Source organism: Triticum aestivum, chromosome 7A, assembly GCF_018294505.1.
Source record: "Triticum aestivum cultivar Chinese Spring chromosome 7A, IWGSC CS RefSeq v2.1, whole genome shotgun sequence".
Classification (NCBI taxonomy): domain Eukaryota; kingdom Viridiplantae; phylum Streptophyta; class Magnoliopsida; order Poales; family Poaceae; genus Triticum; species Triticum aestivum.
Genome location: NC_057812.1, coordinates 171,636,824 through 171,658,113, shown reverse-complemented (window position 1 = coordinate 171,658,113; position 21,290 = coordinate 171,636,824). Strand labels below are relative to the sequence as shown.

The following is a 21,290-nucleotide window of genomic DNA, read 5'->3' as shown; positions in this document are numbered from 1 at the left end:
CGGGTGAATGTGAACAGACTTCGTCTCGCCAGACGACTGGAATGCTGAATCCGTGGTTGGCTTCTTGGCTCGCAACAAGTCACTTGGGTCTGCATTTTTCTGGTATTCTTGCAATTCTGCCACGGCCATCTGGGCATCGGCGATCTTTGAACCCTTCTGAAAACACTCTTCCACCTTTTTCCGATTACCAGAGATAGTGATCACTCCTCTGGGACCAGGCATCTTCAGTTTGAGGTACACGTAACAAGGTCGAGCCATGAATCGTGCATAAGCTGGCCTGCCTAGAATTGCATGATACGCACTCTGAAAATCCACAACTTCAAACGTCAACTTTTCTTTGCGGTAATTTTTGGCATCACCGAAAACCATGTTGAGTGCAATCTGACCGAGAGACGCAGCCTTCTTGCCTGGGATGACCCCATGGAAACTCATGTGGCTTTCACTGAGTCTGGACATCGGAATGCCCATTCCTTTCAACGTTTCTGCGTACAGAATGTTCAGGCCACTGCCACCGTCCATCAGGACCTTTGTCAGTCGAGTGCCTTCGACCACCAAGTCGACCACCAGCGCTTGCCTCCCAGGGGTGGCGATGTGCGCTGGGTGATCAGACTGGTCGAACGTAATGGCAGTCTACGACCATTTCAAGTAATTGGGTGTCGCCGGAGCGACCATGTTCAGTTCTCTGTTGATGACTTTCAATCGACTCTTGTTTTCAATATCAGCAAAAATCATCATAGTGGAATTCACGTGAGGATAACCATCATCATCTTCCCCTTCACTCTCAGCCTTGTCTGCCTCCTTCTCCTTTTCCTTGGGCTGTTTCTCTCGGAACTGCTGGATCAGGAGCCGACACTGTCGAGTGGTATGCTTCGGGTAAATGAAATTACCTTCTTCGTCTTTTTTGGTGTGGATATGGCACGGCAGATCCAACACGTCATTTCCATCTTGATCTTTTACTTTCTTGGGGTTCCACGGCCCTTTGGGCTTCCCCTTGAACTTTCCTTGAACCACAACCAAGGCCTCACCCGGAGCAGCTGGTTCAGCCTTGCGTTTTTGTTTCCGACTGGAGTTTCCTCCTCCGGCTTCTTGGGCGACTGCTTTGTGCTTGTCGCTCCATAGTCGCTCCTCCTCTTCACCATTGGCATACTTGGTGGCGATTTCCATCATCCGAGTCAAAGTCATGTTTCCTGTCCGACCAAATTTCAGATTCAACTCTCGGTACCTGATGCCTTCCTTGAAAGCACAAATTGCCTGATGATCAGACACATCTTCCACCGTGTGGTGCAGGGTGATCCACCTCTGGATACAATCTCTCAAAGTTTCATTCGGTTCTGGACGCAACACTGTAATTCTGTCAAACCTGCTGGCCGCTTGCAAGTACCCTCAAATGTTCTGACAAACACTCGGGCGAGATCTCCCCAAGTATAGATGCTGCCAGGCGCCAACTGATTCAGCCACGCCCTAGCCGAGCCCTCCAACATCAGAGGAAGGTGTTTCATGGCCACCTCATCATTGCCGCCACCAATCTGGACATCCACTCGGTAGTCTTCGAGCCAGGTGTCAGGCTTGGACTCTCCAGTGAACTTACTGACTCCAGTCACCAACCTGAAGTTGGGGGGAATCACTACAGCTCTGATAGCTCTGCTGAAGCACTCTGGGCCAGAGACATGCACCCTGTTGCTGGTTTGCGGGCCACTGTCATGGCCATCTCGGTGAGCTCTGTTTCTGTCGACCAAGCCTTGTACGAGAATAGATCTCGCATCAAAGCCTGGCTCCCTGGGTCGATTGGAATACCTCTTTCGACGCTATTAGGGCGCATGTCTTCATGTGGCCGCGACACGTACGACCCACTCCTTGGAGGAGGCGTGGGCACTCGACGGCGACCATCGCGATCGGCTCGACGATCATACTGCTCCTGGTTTCTGTACTGATCACGTCGCTCTCCACGTCCCTCACGCCTCGGGGGCGATCTCGGGCTATGGGCCGACTGGACCGTATCTGCGACCACAGATCTGCTATGGATCCTATCCCGCGACTGAGACACGACCGTATTCTGCTCTCCTGCTGCCCGGAGCAAGGCCCTAATCTGCGCCAGACCTCGGCCAGCTTCTGACTGGGAAGGTTGAATCGACTCTGCTATCTGGGCCGCAGCTGCTAGGTTTTGGATCGGTGTTCGGTATACCTGAGCCGGAGGTGGAAAAAGTTGGCGTCGGCTGGACTCAGGAGCACGTTGACGAGCGTGATCGTCGAGTGCGCGCTGTAGGTTCTCCAGCCGAGTGCGCTCAGCTAGATTTGCCAAGCGAGCCTGTTCCAAGGCCTGGGCCTCGAGCGTTTCTCCAACTATAGGAGTATGCAGGGCATCCATGTTTCGACGACGAAGTTCTTCTCTCTGCTGCGAGGAGAGAGGCTCGAGGCGGTACTCCTCGTGAACGCGTGATGGATCGCCGTTCCCGTCACCTCCGTCTTCACCATCGAAGCCAGGAGGACCGCGTGGTCCATTGACCATCAGGACTTCCGCTGCCGAGTCATTGCTGCCGCACTCGGATGCAGTCTCTACGGAGCCAGTCGACAGATCGAACAGGCCGTAGAGAGACTCGTCGGGCTCGAGCGTCGCGACTTGAGGGGTGGCCGACTGGTGGGCCACCGCATGCTTCACCCACCATTGAACCCTCGACCGGCCGGTGCGCTTGTTCCGATGGGTCGCAGGGAGGGGGAAAGTCATTGGAGTCGATTGGTACTAGGTCGACGGTTGCCGCAGGAGGACGCCGCGGATGCACGCGTGAAAGTGCGTCGCCCCCCGGGCGGGGAGCGCATCGACGTCGAGTGGTGCCTCCTGAAGCCAAGCGGAGTCGTCGGCGACAAACATGAGCGCGCCGAGATGGATCTCGCGGCCCTCAGCCAAACCTCCGCCTGGAACCATGATGATGGGGATCAGAAAAATTGCAACTTCTCCAATAAGTCGCTAAGACACCTGCCCCACGGTGGGCGCCAACTGTCGTGGATCTAAGACTGATAGTAGAATGGGGGTAGGTATGAGGAGGCAAGATCCTAGCTATGGAGTAGTTGTACACACGAGTTTTACGAGTTTAGGCCCTTCTCGGAGGAAGTAACAGCCCTACGTCTCGGTGCCCTGAGGCGGTCGACTGGATTATACGTGTGTGTGTGTTTACAAAAGTGCGAACCCCTGTCCCAGAGGAGGGGGTGGCTTATATAGAGTGCGCCAGGACCCCAGCTCCCCTCCGTTACACAGGGTTCAATGTTCATAAAGGTGGGGCATTACTGGTAACGTCTACAATAAAGTGTTATAAATGCTCATAATGCTATGGTTTAAGTCGCGACCGTTGCAGAGTGGAGGGCTTCTCATCTTCTGGTGGTCGAGTGTCTTCAAGGTGGTCGAGTGTCTTCAAGGAAGTCGAGTGAGCACATCTTCATGGTCGAGTGGATGATATTTTCTCTTCGGTTGCTTCTGATTCTTTGTAAAGATGTCCTCGGGGAGGGTATGCTGGACAGGTCCATGACCCTACCCTAGGTACATAGCTTCATCACCAGCCACCTGTGTGCAAAGCACGTCGGTAGAACCAGTCTCGCGTAAGCGTACACGTAATGTCGGTCCGGGCCGCTTCATCCAACAATACCGCCGAACCAAAGTATGACATGCTGGTAAGCAGTATGACTTATATCTCCCACAACTCACTTGTGTTCTACTCGTGCATAAAACCTAGGCTCTGATACCACTGTTGGGAAACGTAGTAATTTCAAAAAAAATTCCTACGCACACGCAAGATCATAGTGATGCATAGCAACGAGAGGGGAGAGTGTTGTCTACGTACCCTCGTAGACCGGAAGCGGAAGCGTTAGCACAACGCGGTTGATGTAGTCGTATGTCTTCACGGCCCGACCGATCAAGCACCGAAACTACGACACCTCCGAGTTCTAGCACACGTTCAGCTCGATGACGATCCCCGGACTCCGATCCAGCAAAGTGTCGAGGAAGAGTTCTGTCACACGACAGCGTGGTGACGATCTTGATGTTCGACCGTCGTAGGGCTTCGCCTAAGCACCGCTATAATATTATCGAGGATTATGGTGGAGGGGGGCACCACACACGGCTAAGAGAACGATCACGAAGATCAACTTGTGTGTCTAGAGGTGCCCCCTGCCCCTGTATATAAAGGAGCAAGGGGGGAGGCTGGCCGGCCCTTGAGGCGCGCCAAGGAGGGGGGAGTCCTCCTCCTAGTGGAGTAGGACTCCACTTTCCTAGTCCAACTAGGAAGAGGGAAGGGGGAAGGAAAGAGAGGGAGAGGGAGAGGGAAAGAGGGGCCGCGCCCCCCCTCCCCTAGTCCAATTCGGACTCCCCATGGGAGAGGGCGCGCCACCTCCTGGGCTGCTGCCCTCTCTCTCCCCTCAGGCCCACTAAGGCCCAATACTTCCCCGGGGGGGTTCCGGTAACGCTTCCGGCACTCCGGTTTTCTTCGAAATCACCCGAAACACTTCCGGTGTCCGAATATAGCCGTCCAATATATCGATCTTTATGTCTCGATCATTTCGAGACTCCTCGTCATGTCTGTGATCATATCCGGGACTCCGAACAACCTTCGGTACATCAAAATATATAAACTCATAATGAAACTGTCATCGTAACGTTAAGCGTGCGGACCCTACGGGTTCGAGAATACTGTAGACATGACCGAGACACGTCTCCGGTTAATAACCAATAGCGGAACCTGGATGCTCATATTGGCTCCCACATATTCTACGAAGATCTTTTATCGGTCAAACCGCATAACAACATACGTTGTTCCCTTTGTCATCGGTATGTTACTTGCCTGAGATTTGATCGTCGGTATCTCAATACCTAGTTCAATCTCGTTACCGGCAAGTCTCTTTACTCGTTCTGTAATACATCATCCCGCAACTAACTTATTAGTTGCAATGCTTGCAAGGCTTATGTGATGTGCATTACCGAGAGGGCCCAGAGATACCTCTCCGACAATCGGAGTGACAAATCCTAATCTCGAAATACGCCAACCCAACAAGTACCTTCGGAGACACCTGTAGAGCACCTTTATAATCACCCGGTTACGTTGTGACATTTGGTAGCACACAAAGTGTTCCTCCGGTAAACGGGGGTTGCATAATCTCATAGTCATAGGAACATGTATAAGTCATGAAGAAAGCAATAGCAACAAACTAAACAATCAAGTGCTAAGCTAACGAAATGGGTCAAGTCAATCACATCATTCTCCTAATGATGTGATCCCGTTAATCAAATGACAACTCATATCTATGGTTAGGAAACTTAACCATCTTCGATCAACGAGCTAGTCAAGTAGAGGCATACTAGTGACACTATGTTTGTCTATGTGTTCACACATGTATTATGTTTCCGGTTAATACAATTCTAGCATGAATAATAAACATTTATTATGATATAAGGAAATAAATAATAACTTTATTATTGCCTCTAGGGCATATTTACTTCACTCTCATACATCCAGAGGTACTCGTCCCATGGATATGCGATTGTGCCATAGGCAAGCATCTACATTGTAGTTGTGCACTTCTGGTAACAAGAGAACCCAATGGTTCCAACGACATCCTTTTTCAATATGAAGTAATTATCATAAACTGGGATAGCATGGTAGTTGTGACCGAACACTTGTCGCCGCATCCAAAATTGACAATAGAAATAGGGCACGAATAACGCTTTAGGGGCAATGTGGACGTTGACTAGCGTGAGAGGCCCTCGTGCCCTATTTCGATTCAACAAGCGATGTCCCTTTATTGATCCCTTATAGTTGAGAACACGCTCCTCATCACATACAGCTACAAGGATCAAGATGGACCTAGAGTGGGTGAATAGGTACAATTATATATGGATCTAGATGCACCTAGACATGGGAATTAGGCTTGCAAGAGTATGGTTCCATTAGATAGGTGATGAAGCATGAGCTCAAAACTTCACTCAAGCCATGTTAGTTGGGTTTGGAGTGCATTCTAACCCCCACCCTGGTGCTAAATACGGGGTTGCACCACTCGTTTTGTGTGCACTAAAAAATAGAGATAGTCGAAAGCATGAATAATCTATTATAACAACGATTTTATAGATGGGGGTGTATGCCGATTCTATGAATTTTTCTGACCTCACAATCACATATTGGACGAGAGGAAAATCGATCAGAGCATAGTAAGTAGTTTATTAGTTGTTTAGGGTAATGAGAGGTTTACTCGTAGTAAGGTAAAAATGAGACTCTATAACTTTTTATGAGTTTTTGTCTAGAGAAATCATTTTTTAGAAAGTGTTCCAAATCGGTCGACTGATCTCGACCGAGAAGTCACGCACACCATGTGCATTTGTGGGCCCCTGTGCAGATTGTCTCATCCCAGCCTACACGCCTAACACACCACCCTCCCTCCTCATCCATAGAGGAAGCCTTCCAAGCCACTTGTTTGTCTTTTTTCCTGTGCACCGACTTTCTCATCTCCTCTGTATTCTCTCTCACGTGTCTTCTACCTCGCTCAAATCCATGGACCTCCTTCCTCCTTCGTTGCAGCAACGCCCGTCAGGGTCGCGAGGGTTGTCGCCTACCTCCACAGCCCCGCTCGCGTGGTTCTCCATCCTCGTGCACGCCGCCTAACCCCTCTCACACTCTTTGTTTGTGGGCTCGATCATGTGCCGCAAGGAGAAGAGAAAGAAATATGTGTGTGTGGATCTCCATCCCCGTGCACGCCGCCTAACCCCTCTCCCACTATCCATTTGTGGGCTCGGTTATGTGCTGCAAGGAGGGGAGATAAGGTGTGCATGGATCTCCATCTCCATGCATGCGGCCTAACCCCTCTCACACTCTCTGTCATTGGCTCGATCATGTGCTAGAAGAAGGGGAGAAAAGGTGCATGTGGATCCCCATTCCCATTCACGTCGCCTAACCCCTTTCCCATTCTCTATTTTGTGGACTCGATGATGTGTTGCAAGGAGGGGAGAGAAGGTGCACGTGGATCTTCATCCTTGTGCACACCGCCTAAGCCCTCCCACACTCTCTGTTTGTGTGCTCGATCACGTGTTGCGATGAGGGGAGAGAAGGTGTGTGTGGATGTGCTTGACGACTAGCGCTACTAGTCGCCAAGAGTTGATGTGACCAATCGCGAGTGATGCTAGGAGCGACTTGGCGATTCTACGACCTCTTATTAACGATGTTGGAAGGGGCTAGTGGAAACAACCATGGCCGACTGGTGGCGTCAAATGTTGCAACCGTAGGTCGTAGGTGCAGTGATCGACGACGTTATGTGCTGCAGACGACGTCGCTAGGCGTGACGAGCGTCCAATGTTGTGACCTGCCAGCCGTTCGGTTTTTTCGTTGGTTTTTTTCATAACAAAAGTTCATCAAAATCTATCAACATGAGATCTAGTTTTGAAGATCTCGACACATGAATCCAATGGTGAAAACGGTTCAAGATTTGGACGCATGATTTAAGAGTAAAATATTTTGAATAAACGGATCTGCGAAAAAAAGGAAAACTCTCAGCTTGCGACAAGCGGCGCACATGCTCATGCTTAATTACTTTTTTTTAGGGATTCATACCCAGTTAGTGATTTCGTACTCTATTCGGCTCTTTTTTTTTAGTAGAGCGGAGCGGTGTGAAACAGGCCCGCTAAGGACTTGCGGCTTTTAACGGGCTTTGCTGACTTTAACTTTGCAGGCCGCGGGAACTAGCGTTGAACTCGTATTGGGCCCGGCCAGCATACAAGGCGGTTTAGCCCACCGACTGGCGCCAGTTATCTCCCTCTCTCTCTCCGTGGCAGTGCTGTTCGGGAGGCTCTAGCCCTGGCCAAAGATCTGAACTTGCAGAATCTACACGTTGCATCAAACTGTAAAGTGGTGATTGAGGACATGAAGGAGCAAAACCCAGCTGGTTATGGTGCAATTCTACATGAAATAACTGACCTTGCGAATGGTTTCGTAGAGTGTAATTTTGTTCATGAGTATAGGAGCTCCAACTTCGAGTCTCACAATCTAGCGAAGCATGCTTTAAAGTTAGGGGTGGGCCACCATGTTTGGTTAGGACACCCCGGTAATCTCGTTTTTGTCCCTGTAAACATTTATCAGGATCAATAAAAGCTTCGCGTGATTGTCTAAAAAAAAAAAAGCAAATAAAAGCAGAACCCAATCCACTGGGACCCGCACCCAAGTCGTCCTTCTCTTCCACCCTAGAAAGAAAGAAGTCGTCTCTCTCCTCCCAACTCCGCATCCGCCCTCGCCTCGAGCCTCCATCGGCAAACCTCGCCGAGACGCAGACCGACCACGACACCGCCGCCGTCCAAGGCCCAGAGATCCGAGCCCCCCTCGCCCTCCCTTCCGTGCTTCCTGCCAACGACGGGAGGCGGAGAATCCCCCACCCCACAGATCCAGGATCTGCCCGCCGCCGGAGAACCCTAGAGGGTCCACCCAGGCCCGGAGGTGACTTCCCTGACCTTTCGGAACTACGCTAGCACTGGTATCACTACGAATATACTCCTACTTCGTTGATTGGGTCGCTGGCATGCGCAAAGCCCTAGCGCGGTGGGATCCCGTGGGTTCTTGGTAACCGCGGTGCATGTTTATGTTGTCATGAACGGGAGCCGGATTTATGTTCTTCCAGTTCGGTGCTGTTCGTGGGAACCCCCGATGGCGAGGCTGGGTAGCTTAGGCGCTATGGTAGTGACTATGGTGTAGACTGCTCTGTTGTTAGAAGAGTGTGATAAGAAGGATGGATGCAGAGATCTAGCCAGGCTGTCCTCGTGAACCTGATGTGTTCTACAAATTAGCTTTTCTTGTACTACTTCACTTCCTATGTTGACTGGTAAAGGTTACTTGCATTCGGATGCCTGGTGTACCTGATAACCTGATTGTTATTGTCATCCTGAACGGTGACGAAAACTTCGAGAAGACTGAAGTTTATCAGCCTATTATTCGTAGTGTATGTGTCGGACAAGCACAATAGTAGCGTAGTAGGAAGTTTGGATGAGCTGCTGCTTCTGGAGTATTGTTCCTTTTTTCTACTAGTATAGAAACCAGTGACCTTAATTTGATGGGTTTTTTTCTATATCGGTGGGTGCATCTTTGTTACTCTGCTTGCTTACACCACATCACTATTAAACTTCTTTGTCCTTGCAGGGCTTTCTCCCTATTGAATCCAAGTTTTCATTGTAATGGAGGCAGCTTTGAATATGTCACTTGATGATATGATTAAGAACAGAAGTGGGAGGGGAAGAGGAAGGGGAAGGGGACAGAGGGTTGGTCGAGGCCGAGGTGATGGCCAAAGGTCAGGCAGAGGTGATGGCCAAAGGCTAGGCCGTGGTTTAGGCCGTGGACGCGGTGCTGGAACCTTCCGTGGAAGGGGAGTGCCTTACCAAAGGCCACTTGGTGTCAATACTCGCTCGTCATCGTATGCTATTGCCAAGGCAAGCACAAAACCATCGCTGTTTTACTGTATACCCTCAAGAACCCAAATTACAATACATACTTGACAAGAAGTGGCTATGAACATAATAAATGGGACAGCTCAGACCTCAGGGCTCAGTTCAGATCATATCTTCCATACTTATGAACTCTGGAGCTTCAAAGAGGATCCGAGAGGTTTCTCAATTTGAAAATGCCCTGAGAACTGCCTCTTAGCTGCTGACAATTTTGTGGCGAGATATTTGTTGGTTTGTTCTGGTTAATGCTTCAAACTGAAAAACACATTGTATCTTCTCATGGTCAGCATGCTGATGGACTATGTATTAACCTGTTGGATACTTATTTCTCTGGATAAGGTCTTTGGTCAATACAGGGGCTATCAGCTAGCACCCATTTTATGCAATGGTGTATGGTTTTATAGTTTTGCTGATGCTAGTTGACTCGTCAAATACTGTGGATTGATGAGCTTTGGGGATTATGCTAACAATTTATCATCACAATCTGGGTGTGCATGCTGTGGAATATCATCAGTCATTCAACAAAACAAAGGATTTTGCATGGACACATGATCGGTTTGAGGATAGCATGGTGGCTGCTGGACTTCCTGGGATAGAAACTGGTACCAAGCTGTATGTTTCAAACTTGCACTACGGAGTGACAAAGGAAGATTTACAGGTAGCTGGATTGTTATATTATGCATGCTGGAATATCCGACAGCTTCAATCATATTGGACTTTCTCGACCTGATCTTATCTGCCAACAACTGTTTCAGGAACTTTTCTCTGAAATGGGTCATTTGAAGAACTGCATTGTTCATTATGACAATAATAGACACCCAACTGTAAGTCTTTTATGAATGCTTGTTTTTCTTCTGCAAGTTTTTACAATTAAGCACTCACTTCTGCAAATCTTATGCTACGAGCAAGTGCCTTCTGCCCAAACATATGCCTGATCATTCATGATGAACATATCATGTGCATGGTTGTTTGTAATGAACTTAGGATCTACCAACTATAAGCTAGAATTTGGCCCAGCACAGACTGATAATAACACACATAATTACTCTTGTAAGTGTATGAAATGATAACAGGGTATCCTTTTCTCCTGCAATATGTTTTGTATGTTTATTCATGTCAAACTTGATGTTGCTTGCCCAAAGCTGAATCTGGCTTTGATTTATTGCTAGTTTAGACCTTTGACCTTAGAACTTGTGTCCACCAAGCTCTTCACGGCCCCAAAACATACATGACAGTATGACACACAGAAGCTTTGTGCGAACAGCCTTTTTTTAATATAATCTTACTATCAATGGTCTCTCCACTTGTGGCCTGAAGGTCCTGTGGTTTGAACCCAGCCTCCTTGCAGAATTATTATGCAAGGGTAAGGCTGTCTAGAAATTACCTTCCTAAGATCCCACCTTGTGTGGGAGCTTTCAGCACTGGGTACGCCCTTTTTTTACTTTCTTACTTTTGATAGTCATTGGGCAACTTATTTAACCTAATACTCCAATCTTCATTTCTTATTTGAATATTTATCTACCTTTGCCTGCCAAACGTTAGTGAAAGTGCTGGTGCCTCTATTAAATTATGACAGGCCATAAAATAGAGCATATTCTGGTGGTCCTACTCTACAGCTTTGCTCGGAAAAAGACTAGTGCATGCCAGAATATTATATGGTCATATTTTTTATGGATATTCTTGAGCAGGGTTCAGCTGAGGTGATATTCACTAGGAGGAGTGAAGCTGTTCAAGCATTGAAACGATATAATAATGTACGCCTTGATGGGAAAGAAATGAAGATCGAAATGATTGGAGCAAATTTGGGTTTGGCTGCTGCTCCTGCACCTCGTGTTAATGTTGTTTCAGGCGCAAGAGGAAGAGGACAGAGAGAAGTTGTGATGTATGGCTCTTCTTTGCAAGTGCATCTTTTAGTTAGAGGATCCATGCTCATTAAATTTACCAATCACATTATAGTAGCTTGAAATTTCTGCCTTTCTGTTTCTGACTACATGATGTTTTCAGGTCCCATCCAAATGGGTTTGGTCGAGGTGCAACTGACTCGTCTAGTTTCCTTCCTGGGTAGGTTCTTAGGATTCAATATTTTCATAATTTCTTTTGCTGGATAAAAATACGAGCAGTGCAGCTTTGAACCTTGACTCAAATGGCAATCGATTAAAGTCTGGCAACAGGTGGTTGCTATGAACCTTTGTGTGCCTGTACGACATGTGAAATTTTGTTCCCTGGTGTTGTGACTACACATCTTTCTGAACCTTGTGGTAGTGCTAGATATTTCTAGATGTATCGTTGAGCTTAATGCATGTCGTAGTTCATGGTAGGAGCTGGCAACTAATCATACTTGGTACAGTTCCAACTAAAAAGCTGATTGCACATATTTGATTGTTGCTTGTGCATAGCAGAGCCAAATATATTTTACTGTTGGTCGTGTGAGCTATTTTTCTTGTCTTCAGAGGCAAAGTTTCTGTATCATAGTTCTGTGAAAATATTCCATACATAATTATCTGTAAGATACTTATTTATTACTAGATACTTATTTATTACCTTGACCTTGATTAACACATTGTGTTTTACCTTCAGGTGGAAGCGCAACAACGGCTTTGCTCAAAGAGGAGGATCGGTCCGTGGGCGTGGGCGTGGCCGTGGCCGTAGCACCTTTGGTCGAGGTCGTGGACGTGGCGTCTATGTACGGAAGGGGTTGGTGAAATCGGCTGACCAATTGGACAAGGAGCTGGACACCTATCATTCTGGAGCAATGAATGTTGACTAAGATGCTGCATCTTATCACATTGAACCTAGAACTTGGCTGAGGCTTTGAATTTGAGCTTGTTTTATGTGTGGTTTGCTGCCGAGTTGCCGTTGGTCATCTCCCAGTTGTGTGCACATATGTTACATGTCTTTTACATCAAGCTTGAAAACCGTAGATTTGAACTGCAGTTCCTAGTTCTAGTCCAGCAGTAACATTGTAATTGGTGGTTAACAGCTTTGAGCAACCATTTGTTTTCGGTGGCTGTTGCCGTTTAGTATGTTTTCTTCTGATGATTTATTGATAATTTGATTATTCAAGTAAGACAAAAATTTTGTTTCCTTCTGAAAGAAGAGGGAAATGCAATCCAGCGTAGGCAGTCTGTTTGGAGGAGTTCATCATAACCTTCAGGTCGGTACTGCTCGCTGGCGATGCTAAACCTGTACCGCCACTGCTCCGTCCCTCTCCCCGACACACTGCTCCTTCACTGCTCCTCAAGTGCGCCGCCACTCGCCTCAACCGCCCGCAACACATGAGTGAGGTGTTGTCAAATGTAGGGTTGGTCCCACTTGTCATTGAGTATGCGGAAAATTTTGGAGGTAGATTTTTGAGAGTTTGGAGCCGAAATAGCATAGACCAACTTTGACGCACATTTTGCTAGAAGGCAAATTTACAGTGTTGAGCATTTGGAGGCGTGCAAAAGTTCATATGGACAGGAGGCCCGGAGCTGTTTGGAAGCAATACTGTGTGGTAGAAGGGTTGGATGACTGCCCGTGGCTTTTGGTTGAAATTTCTAAATGACTATAAGGTTGAGTGGTTCTTGTCAAACTTTATTGTAGACACCGAATTTGACACCCAAATTTGAAAAAATAAAAAATAAAGACAAGCAATAGTGTAAAAGAGCAATATTCTTTCATGTAGAGCTCTTTATACAATCTCATTGATCCTTGAATCGAATCTACGTACGTCAATCAAAGCATAATCTTTCCAGCTTTGCAAGCTGAAGAGCAACTGAATACATGATCTACTAGTTCAAAAGAAACAATACATAGTGGCAGTGTCACCCTGCATACCTCAAATAACAATTGCTGGGTTCTTCCGGTCAAGAACGCCAGCAGATACCTCAGCTCCCAAGAAACTTAAGACGACTCCTCGTCGGGGTCGTCGGAATCATCGGACGGATCCTCATCAGTTGTCAGTCCGGACATCTCGTCTTGTTCACTGTCAGAAGCAGCCTCCAGAGAAGGCTTCACAGAAGACTTGAACTTGCTCAGGGCCGCAGTCTTGCTTGCTCTCTGAGCGCGTGCCGTGGCCACGCTGGGAGTGGCCGAGACCTGGCTCACCGATGTTACATCCAAGCTCTCTGCTTCGGCTTCCGCTTCGCTGTCATCGCTAGACGATGCCGCCCGCCTTGCTCTTCTCCTGGCTGGAGGAGCCCGGACTGACCGAGGAGGTGCTGGCGTTGGTGGCACCACTGTATTGGCGGCGTCAAGCTTGACACCACCAGCCAATCCTAGTTGCTCTGAAACAAGACACCCAGGTACGACACAAATTGTCAGGAATGTGAACATCTGTTAATGCGTATGATGCGACTTGTTGGACATACCGAATATGGCATCGGCTTGATCTTGTGGCAGTTCTTCCTCCGGGGACTCATCAAGTGACTTGAGCCTTGATGCCATTTGAGCGAGCTCCTTCATAAGGTCCTTGTCAGAAGCCGCTGAAGCAGCCAATGTGTTCACCAGTCCTCTCATGCACTTGATGGCCTTCTGTTCTGATTGCCGGAATCTTAGAAGCACGGCAACCTTGCACAAAGCCAAGGCATATGCTTTCACAGGCGCGCTCTTCTTGTCTTGGCTATTTCCTACCTACAACATTCCAAGCATTTGATGTCAGTTCTCACACACAACTCTTGATAGATTTTATTCCCAGAGAATTTGGTGCAATGTGCATGAGACAACAGGTGAAATGGATGATTTGTACAGTGCATCACAAAGTCGCAACAAAATTATAGAAGCAAGTGAGGGTTTAGAGAGCTCTTAACAGTACCTCCACTGCAATACGGATGGCAAGCCCTTCCTCACTGATGTCATAATTGACAAACGGACCTGGTGAACTGGAAAGGCTTTCGGGACTCATACAAGCTTGCTCTGCTGTTTCCGTTGAAAACAATGGACTTTGTACCATTTGAACCATAAAACGGGCAGCCTGGACTGCCTGTTTACGCTTTTTCGAAACAACAGGTCCACTACCCCCAGCATTACCATGGATACCTGGCCACATGGCTCTCATGAGTGGTACAAATGCACTTGAGACACATCTCTATAAAAAGGAAAGATTGTCAGTACTTTTAGTTTGAAGTCCTTTTTCAAAAGAATATCCTGGAAAATATGAACAATATCTTTATCAACTTGCCTTGTGCTTCTCTGAAAGGGATGGATAATGGAGAAAGAAGACAGACAGACACTGTTTCAATCTGGATAAAGAAAGAAACGTCAGGGTGTGTGAGAAAGAACTGAAAAAAAATAAGGGTGAAATATGAGTAATTGACCTTCCGAGTTCTTTAGATTCCTCCAGGAAATATAATCTTACAAGTTGAGCTAGTATAACAGGATGCAAGTCTGCGGATATGCTTGGATAGTTCTCACTCAAAAGAAGAATTTTTGCAAAACCTTCACCAAGAATGGTCAGGACATTATCATGGTTATCACCCTCTGGGCTGAACTCCCAGTCATCTTTATGAAATCCAGAAAACAGAATACTAAGAACTCCAACGTTTAGATCATCATCATTCAAATCAGAGATGTCCACGGGAGCAAACTGAGTCTTCTCATAATTAGCATCAGATGGTTCAGTTCCAATGGCTTGATCTAATTCTTGTGGACCATGCCAAGACACAAGGTCAATCAAGGCCTTGGATGCCATGGCACTAACCAAGTCAGGCCCATTGATGAATGATAAACGCAACTGCTTCACCAACTCTGTACTTGGTTTGTTCTCTAACAAGCCAAAAAGACAAAGGCATCTTAAAGCAGCCCTCTGTATGTCAACATGTTTCTGCTTTGCCTGCACGATGTAAGATCAAGGGCAGCAAATTTAGAACCCACACTCAATTGATGAACCTTAAGAACACATGCACTTAGTACCTAGAAAAGCTGCAAAATGTTATAAAGCTATACACCTAGGGGACTGCATAACAATCAGACTTACTGCAGGAAGCAACAATGACTGAAGCACTTCAGATGGTCTGATTGCCGTGCCTTCCAGGCTTCGTAAGGTTGAAGTATTCTCTAGAAGAAGACCTGTCACCGCCAGACAGTGCATCCATTGCATGAAATCAGCAGTTCTCTCCCTGCATGGTCTAGCCAGTTCTTCAACGACAGTGGCAATCACCATTTCAAATTCACCAATAGAAGCATGAACCTTTTTAGCCAATTCTAAGACTGCTTTGGCCCACTGCAGGTCCCCTCCAAGACTGACACCATCACCAATGGCGATCTGGTTTCCATCTTCATCGACTTCATGTTCAAGTGGTCTATTCAGAAGCTCATACAGAAATGAACTTGCAACTTTCCTGTTCATACTATCGGAAAAGTCAAGCATTCCACCAAGCAATAATAGTTGCCGCGACGCGAAGTGATAATTTGGTCCTGAAATGGAATAAACACGTAAAGAAATCAATTTTCACATGTGAGAAAATGCTCCATTTCTGTTGTCTTGAAGAAAAGATAGCCAATTGTAACCATATTTGTAAAAATCAGACCGGACTGGCAGTTCAACTGGAAAAATGATAGGTATTTTCCAGGGAATAGCTTGAAAATGATAGGATATTATTCTAAAAAGAAATTCAATAATATATTTGAACCGTGGTTGGACCGGTTAAGCCGGTCTCTTGAAGATTCACTAACTGGTTGCTCCTGAAAAGTACAATCAGTATTCATGCTTACCAGCTGAAAGGTGCGCTTTTACCAAATCAACAAACTCAGCAACTGTGCTAGGAAGGACACCATCAAGAAGATCATTTTTATCCGACGCCTCAGAAGCATATACTGCTGCCTCTGTCCCTGTAGTTGTTGCAGCCTCTGAGCCTTTGACCTGAAGAATAATTACTGGGCCTTAATACTCTGGTAATCTTGTTCAGTGTTTCACTAACCAAAAAAAAAACCATTGATGTTTATTTGAACTTGTATATTGATTCGAGGAACAAGCCAGTATCAGTAGAATAACCATGACCCTTTGCTGAATTCAGGATTACAAGAAAGTATGTTTCCTAAAACTTGCTCAAAACTACGTCCAACAACAATATGGAAAGCTGGCACTTGCAAGCACCATTAGTCCTTTCATCACCTCCAAATAACAATAGTTCATGAGATATTACAACATGTAGGGAAACCTTGACATACAATGAATGATGTTTGCACTGGACCATTTCTGTAACCAAGCCATATGCCCATATTAAACAAAAAGTGCCTATTTGATTCAAAGGAAATTAATACGAATTTTGAAGGATAGGAATCCTTAGAAGTTTTCCTATGTAGGTTGTTTGACTTGTAGGACTGTATCCTATAGATTTTTTTTCCTAATGATTCTGCTGCATTGCGTTTCATAGGAAATTTTCTAGTAAATCAAACCTCTTGGAAATATTTCATTGTTTCTCATATGGTGCAAAAAAAAAATCTTGCAGGACTCCATGCATAGCAATAGTACACATTCGTTCAATTATTGCAATTCTCGAATCCTGATAATCAAAGAGGCCTTGTATGTTACTCCATCCAGTGTGTCATGGACATAGATGCCGTCTCCAACACATAATTATACCCACATTGTAGTATATTTACAAAACCCAGTGAAACTATAATATGATGAAGGGCAATATTTTTTATTTATCACCGTAAAAGATCACCAAGCTGGAATACTATCAATTGTGCCATATGGCAGGTGGACACTAGCCCCAGGCTCAAACTATCATCCTTGTATTGGAAGGTATTTTCCAGTTTATAGCTTTGGTCATTTGGTGCAATTACAATACTGATAGTTGAGTCTTGTAGACACATGTCAGTGGCACTTGATGGTATTTTCCAACACCACTGATATTTGCAATGATACAGAGCAATGACTTAATTCTCTATTACTGAAGTATTTCTGAGACAAAGCTAAATGTATTTCTCTTTTCATATGTTCAATCCTGGAAGGATACTCCTTTAATGTGCTAAACACATAGCAGGGCTATTTAGTTCACTACAGTAAGTTTGGCACGCCTAAACACCTAGCTGTGGCATACCACAAGTTACTAAGGGCATGTTTGGTTGCTTTTCATATTGTTTACATATTTCAGTGGCACAAGTTTGCCAAGCCAGTGTTTGTGGTGGCCAAATTAGTCATCACATTTGTGGTAAAAATTGGCTACAAAATGAGTATATAAAGGTGAGGTACATGGTTGCAACTAAACCTTTGCCAAACTCTTTGCCCAAGATTTGGCTAAGTCAAACTAGAAACAAACCAAACATGCCCTAAGGTAGGAAAAGTATGGCACATTGGCACAATGGCTGTGTAAATGATGGCCAGAATTAGGGAGCAAACAAGACTCTGGGCTAGAGCTGGTGCCTTAGGACTGAGAGTGCTACTGCTCAGGCACTGGGATGTCCTCTATCAAGGCTTCTGAACCTTTCTCTGTGTATATGAACATCTCTAACTTACCAATGAAATGAAACGTGTTAAGCTTCATCCACTAGCCAACACAACCAAAAGTCCGAACTGATGGAAAGGGCTAGGTAATCCATATATACACTTCAACATCCCCTCTCATGTGTGACACGGGAAGTCAACACGTGAATAGACTCAGAGGTATGGCTCAAGAGGCCTATACGTGGACATAGAGTGGGACTTGAACTCAAGACTATGGGCCCTGATACCATGTTAAGCTTCATGCACTAGCCAACGCAACCAAAAGTCTGAACTGATGGAAAGGGGCTAGGTAGTCCACATATACAAACAAAACGCAAGTGCTTTTGCATTTTATCGCGAAAATAAACATGCAGCACTACCTTCTTGCAGGAGTGCCATAAACAATTGTTCAGTAATTGTGGTGCATAGCAAAGCTAAAACGACTGATGCTTACCTGAGCTTCAGCCTGCAAGTGCATGCACATGACTTTCCAGTAAAGAGCAACCTCAGCTTCCATGAGCTTGATACTGGAAACTTGCTCTGCACAAATATAGTGTAGATGATGATATTAAACAGTAGCAGAAAGTTATGATGGGAAATGACAAACTTTATGAACCAGATAATTTATATGCACGCTGTAGTAGAAAGTCAATTTGACAATGGAAAAATACAGTTTAGCCGTTGGTTTGTCATTTTCATTGTTTTGTTTCAGGTTTACTTATTTCACTCAAGTGCAACTGCAACCACATGATTCCTTCTCGGAAATTCAGTTTTCAGCACGATCATATTAAACTTCACAGAAATCTGCAACATAAAAGGCATGGGGTTTTGTTCAGATTTACCAGCATCCTCGGTATTTGCAGTGAAGTACTGCCTGATAGTTTGCCCATCTTGAACTCGCACAGAACCATCCTTCAGAAGCACCCCCATCACGGATTCTCCAACTAACTCATAAGTCTCGACATCAAGAAACCTGAGAAGGGCAATGACATCTCCACCACAATGCTTTACAAGCCACTCCTCCTTCAGCATCCTCAAGCATTCACTTTTCACAGATGTAGACCTATCTGAGAGGCCTCTGTGAAGGAGAGTTGTCCTCTGCTTGATGCTGAACCAAAAGAAAACCATCAATTCACTCACATGGTGTTGGTAACCAGTTGTGCATTTCATATGTAGGCATTGGTCAACTGGCTTTTCTAGTTCCAGTGGAAAGAATTGCTCACCTAAGACTTTGGAGGGGAAATTTAGTTGAAAGCACAGAATATGCTGCCCTCCGAACTGATTCACTGGTATCAATCGTTGATTCAATGATTGACTCCAGTGTAGCACTTGATGGTGGAAGAGACAAAATAATTGTCTTTCGGACCTCCTTCTCAAATCAAACAAAGCCTCCATCAGATGCAATAACAAGGAATCTAAAATAAATATTAAGGGCACTGAGTTGATCTGACATACAGCGTTTTGTTCTTTTTCTAGGGTCTCAAGAAAAATATCGATGATGCCACCATCCTCTTCATCAATCGCAAAACGAGACAATGCACGAACAGCAAAAACCCGAATTGCTGGGATCTTATCCTGTACCCGAATCTTCATGGCATCAATCACTTCATCCCAAATCTCATCACTCACCTCGGCATCATCCGGTAATTGCATTATAATCTACGAGAAGAATTGTCAATGTCAGAAAGTAAGTACTTTAGGTGAACGTGGTAATCTTGACACTACCTGAACTAAGAATTGCACAGGCAAATTAAAACGCGGAAAGAAATGGATCAGTTCACTGTAACCAAAGCTGCATGGGGGCAGAAGTTATCACGGGGTTTTTAACTTTTAGCTAACGTTTTACTGGAACTAACTGAGATAACCAGATCGAACTTAGGTTAAGGCTAAGAGGTACAGAATGGACACATCATTAACCACGTTTACAACAGCAATTATACAAGCTCCTCAAATCTCCAATGAAAACTGAAGTTAGGCAAAACGAAATCACGCATCTAGAGGAAAATAAAGTACTCTTCTTCTTATCAACTGGAGAGAAATCTACTCACAGCTTGCCGAACACTCACCTCAGAGATGATTTGGCAGGAGCGGAAGCGCGCGGGTCGGTGGGCGGCGGCGGAGGCGACGAGGAGGAAGCGGAGGAAACCCTCGAGGAACCCGGTGCCGTCCGCGCCCGCGGGGGCGGAGGAGGAGGCGAAGGCCGCCGCGAAGCGCGCGACGCGGTCGGAGGCGGGGGAGCGGCGGAGGACCTCGAAGAGCGGGGTGAGGGCGTCGCAGAAGGCCGGGAGGAAGCGGCCGCCGGACGCGGAGGAGGCGCGGAGCGCCGCGAGCTCCCGGAGCTTGCGCGGGTGCACGGCGAGGGAGGCGCGGCACTCGTCGAGCACGCGCGCCGCCTCGCCCGCGAGGCGCCTCGTCTCGTCGGCGCCGGCGACGGCCGCGGCGGGCGACATGGTGCGGGGTGGGGAGGTGGGAGCGGGTTTGGGGGGGAGAGATTTTGAATTTGGGGGAGAGGGAAGGCGAAATGCGGAGCGGATCCGGCGATGCGAGGCGTGCTCCCCACTAGTGGAGAGCGCGTGTCTTTTTGAGCTTCCCGTTTTCCGTCCGTGTGGAGATCCTCGTGGGCTGAAACTTTAAGGCTGGCGGATGGCTAGTAGGCCCAAAACGGCCCGCGGTGCTGCTAGACCCAAAATTTGTCGGCCTATGAATCTTTCTAAAAGACCCGCTGGCTTGCGAGCTGTCAGATCTGGAGCAATCTCGTAGTGAAGAGTTGACTCACTTCTGCAAACCTGTAACAACCCGACCTCAGATGGTCAAGTCTTTATGCTTTAGTGTCATCCTTGGATCGGTAATGCTGACACACACAGTACTCGAAGGATTTATAACAGAGTAGCAATCACACACTTATTACATCGAATGTCTCAAGAGAGAACGTATTACAATAATATGGCTTAAGGTCATCTAATGCGATAACAACGGAAGGCTTGGAAGATAAAATGAGTCCATCAACTCCAACGGCATAGCTGAGCTGCACGGCAACGACCTAACGAACCTTACTCCTCGTCTGAAAAGTCTGCAACATAATACGTTGCAGCCCGAAAACGGGTCAGCACATGGAATATGCTGGCAATGTAACACAGTAGAGCAAGAACAGAATAATGCTATCACTACATGCATATTTGGCTGGTGGAAAGCTCTAGGGTTACAGTTTTGCGAAAAGCCAATTTTTCCCTACAGCAAAGGAATATATTTTATTTAACTATCATGGTAGTTGAAACATCATTGAGAAGGTTCCTCCAAGTCAATCCCAATTAAATTGATTAACAACCCAACAATATTAATTAAGAGTGATGAGATACATGTGATAATCCAAGTACTAGATACTCAAGAATTGTCCATAACCGGGGACATGGCTAACCATGATTAGATTAT

At 46.3% G+C, this 21,290-nt stretch overlaps 2 protein-coding genes across 2 annotated transcripts; one reads left to right on the top strand and one right to left on the bottom strand.

The window, feature by feature from the left end:
• The first annotated feature begins 8,152 nt into the window (after positions 1–8,152).
• On the top strand, positions 8,153–12,497 carry LOC543026 (THO complex subunit 4D). Its single transcript, XM_044569576.1, has 7 exons — positions 8,153–8,456; positions 9,153–9,439; positions 9,969–10,112; positions 10,210–10,278; positions 11,143–11,336; positions 11,459–11,515; positions 12,032–12,497. Exons 2-7 carry the CDS (start codon positions 9,188–9,190, stop codon positions 12,219–12,221), a joined length of 906 nt encoding a protein of 301 aa, XP_044425511.1. The 5' UTR covers positions 8,153–8,456; positions 9,153–9,187; the 3' UTR covers positions 12,222–12,497.
• A 608-nt stretch (positions 12,498–13,105) lies between these two features.
• LOC123149833 (condensin complex subunit 3) lies at positions 13,106–20,361 on the bottom strand. Its single transcript, XM_044569575.1, has 12 exons — positions 19,928–20,361; positions 19,317–19,520; positions 19,085–19,230; positions 18,704–18,969; positions 18,316–18,401; positions 16,145–16,292; positions 15,408–15,847; positions 14,749–15,263; positions 14,613–14,673; positions 14,247–14,519; positions 13,804–14,065; positions 13,106–13,719 (listed from the first exon to the last, which is right to left on the bottom strand). Exons 1-12 carry the CDS (start codon positions 20,309–20,311, stop codon positions 13,337–13,339), a joined length of 3,168 nt encoding a protein of 1,055 aa, XP_044425510.1. The 5' UTR covers positions 20,312–20,361; the 3' UTR covers positions 13,106–13,336.
• Positions 20,362–21,290: the final 929 nt, after the last annotated feature.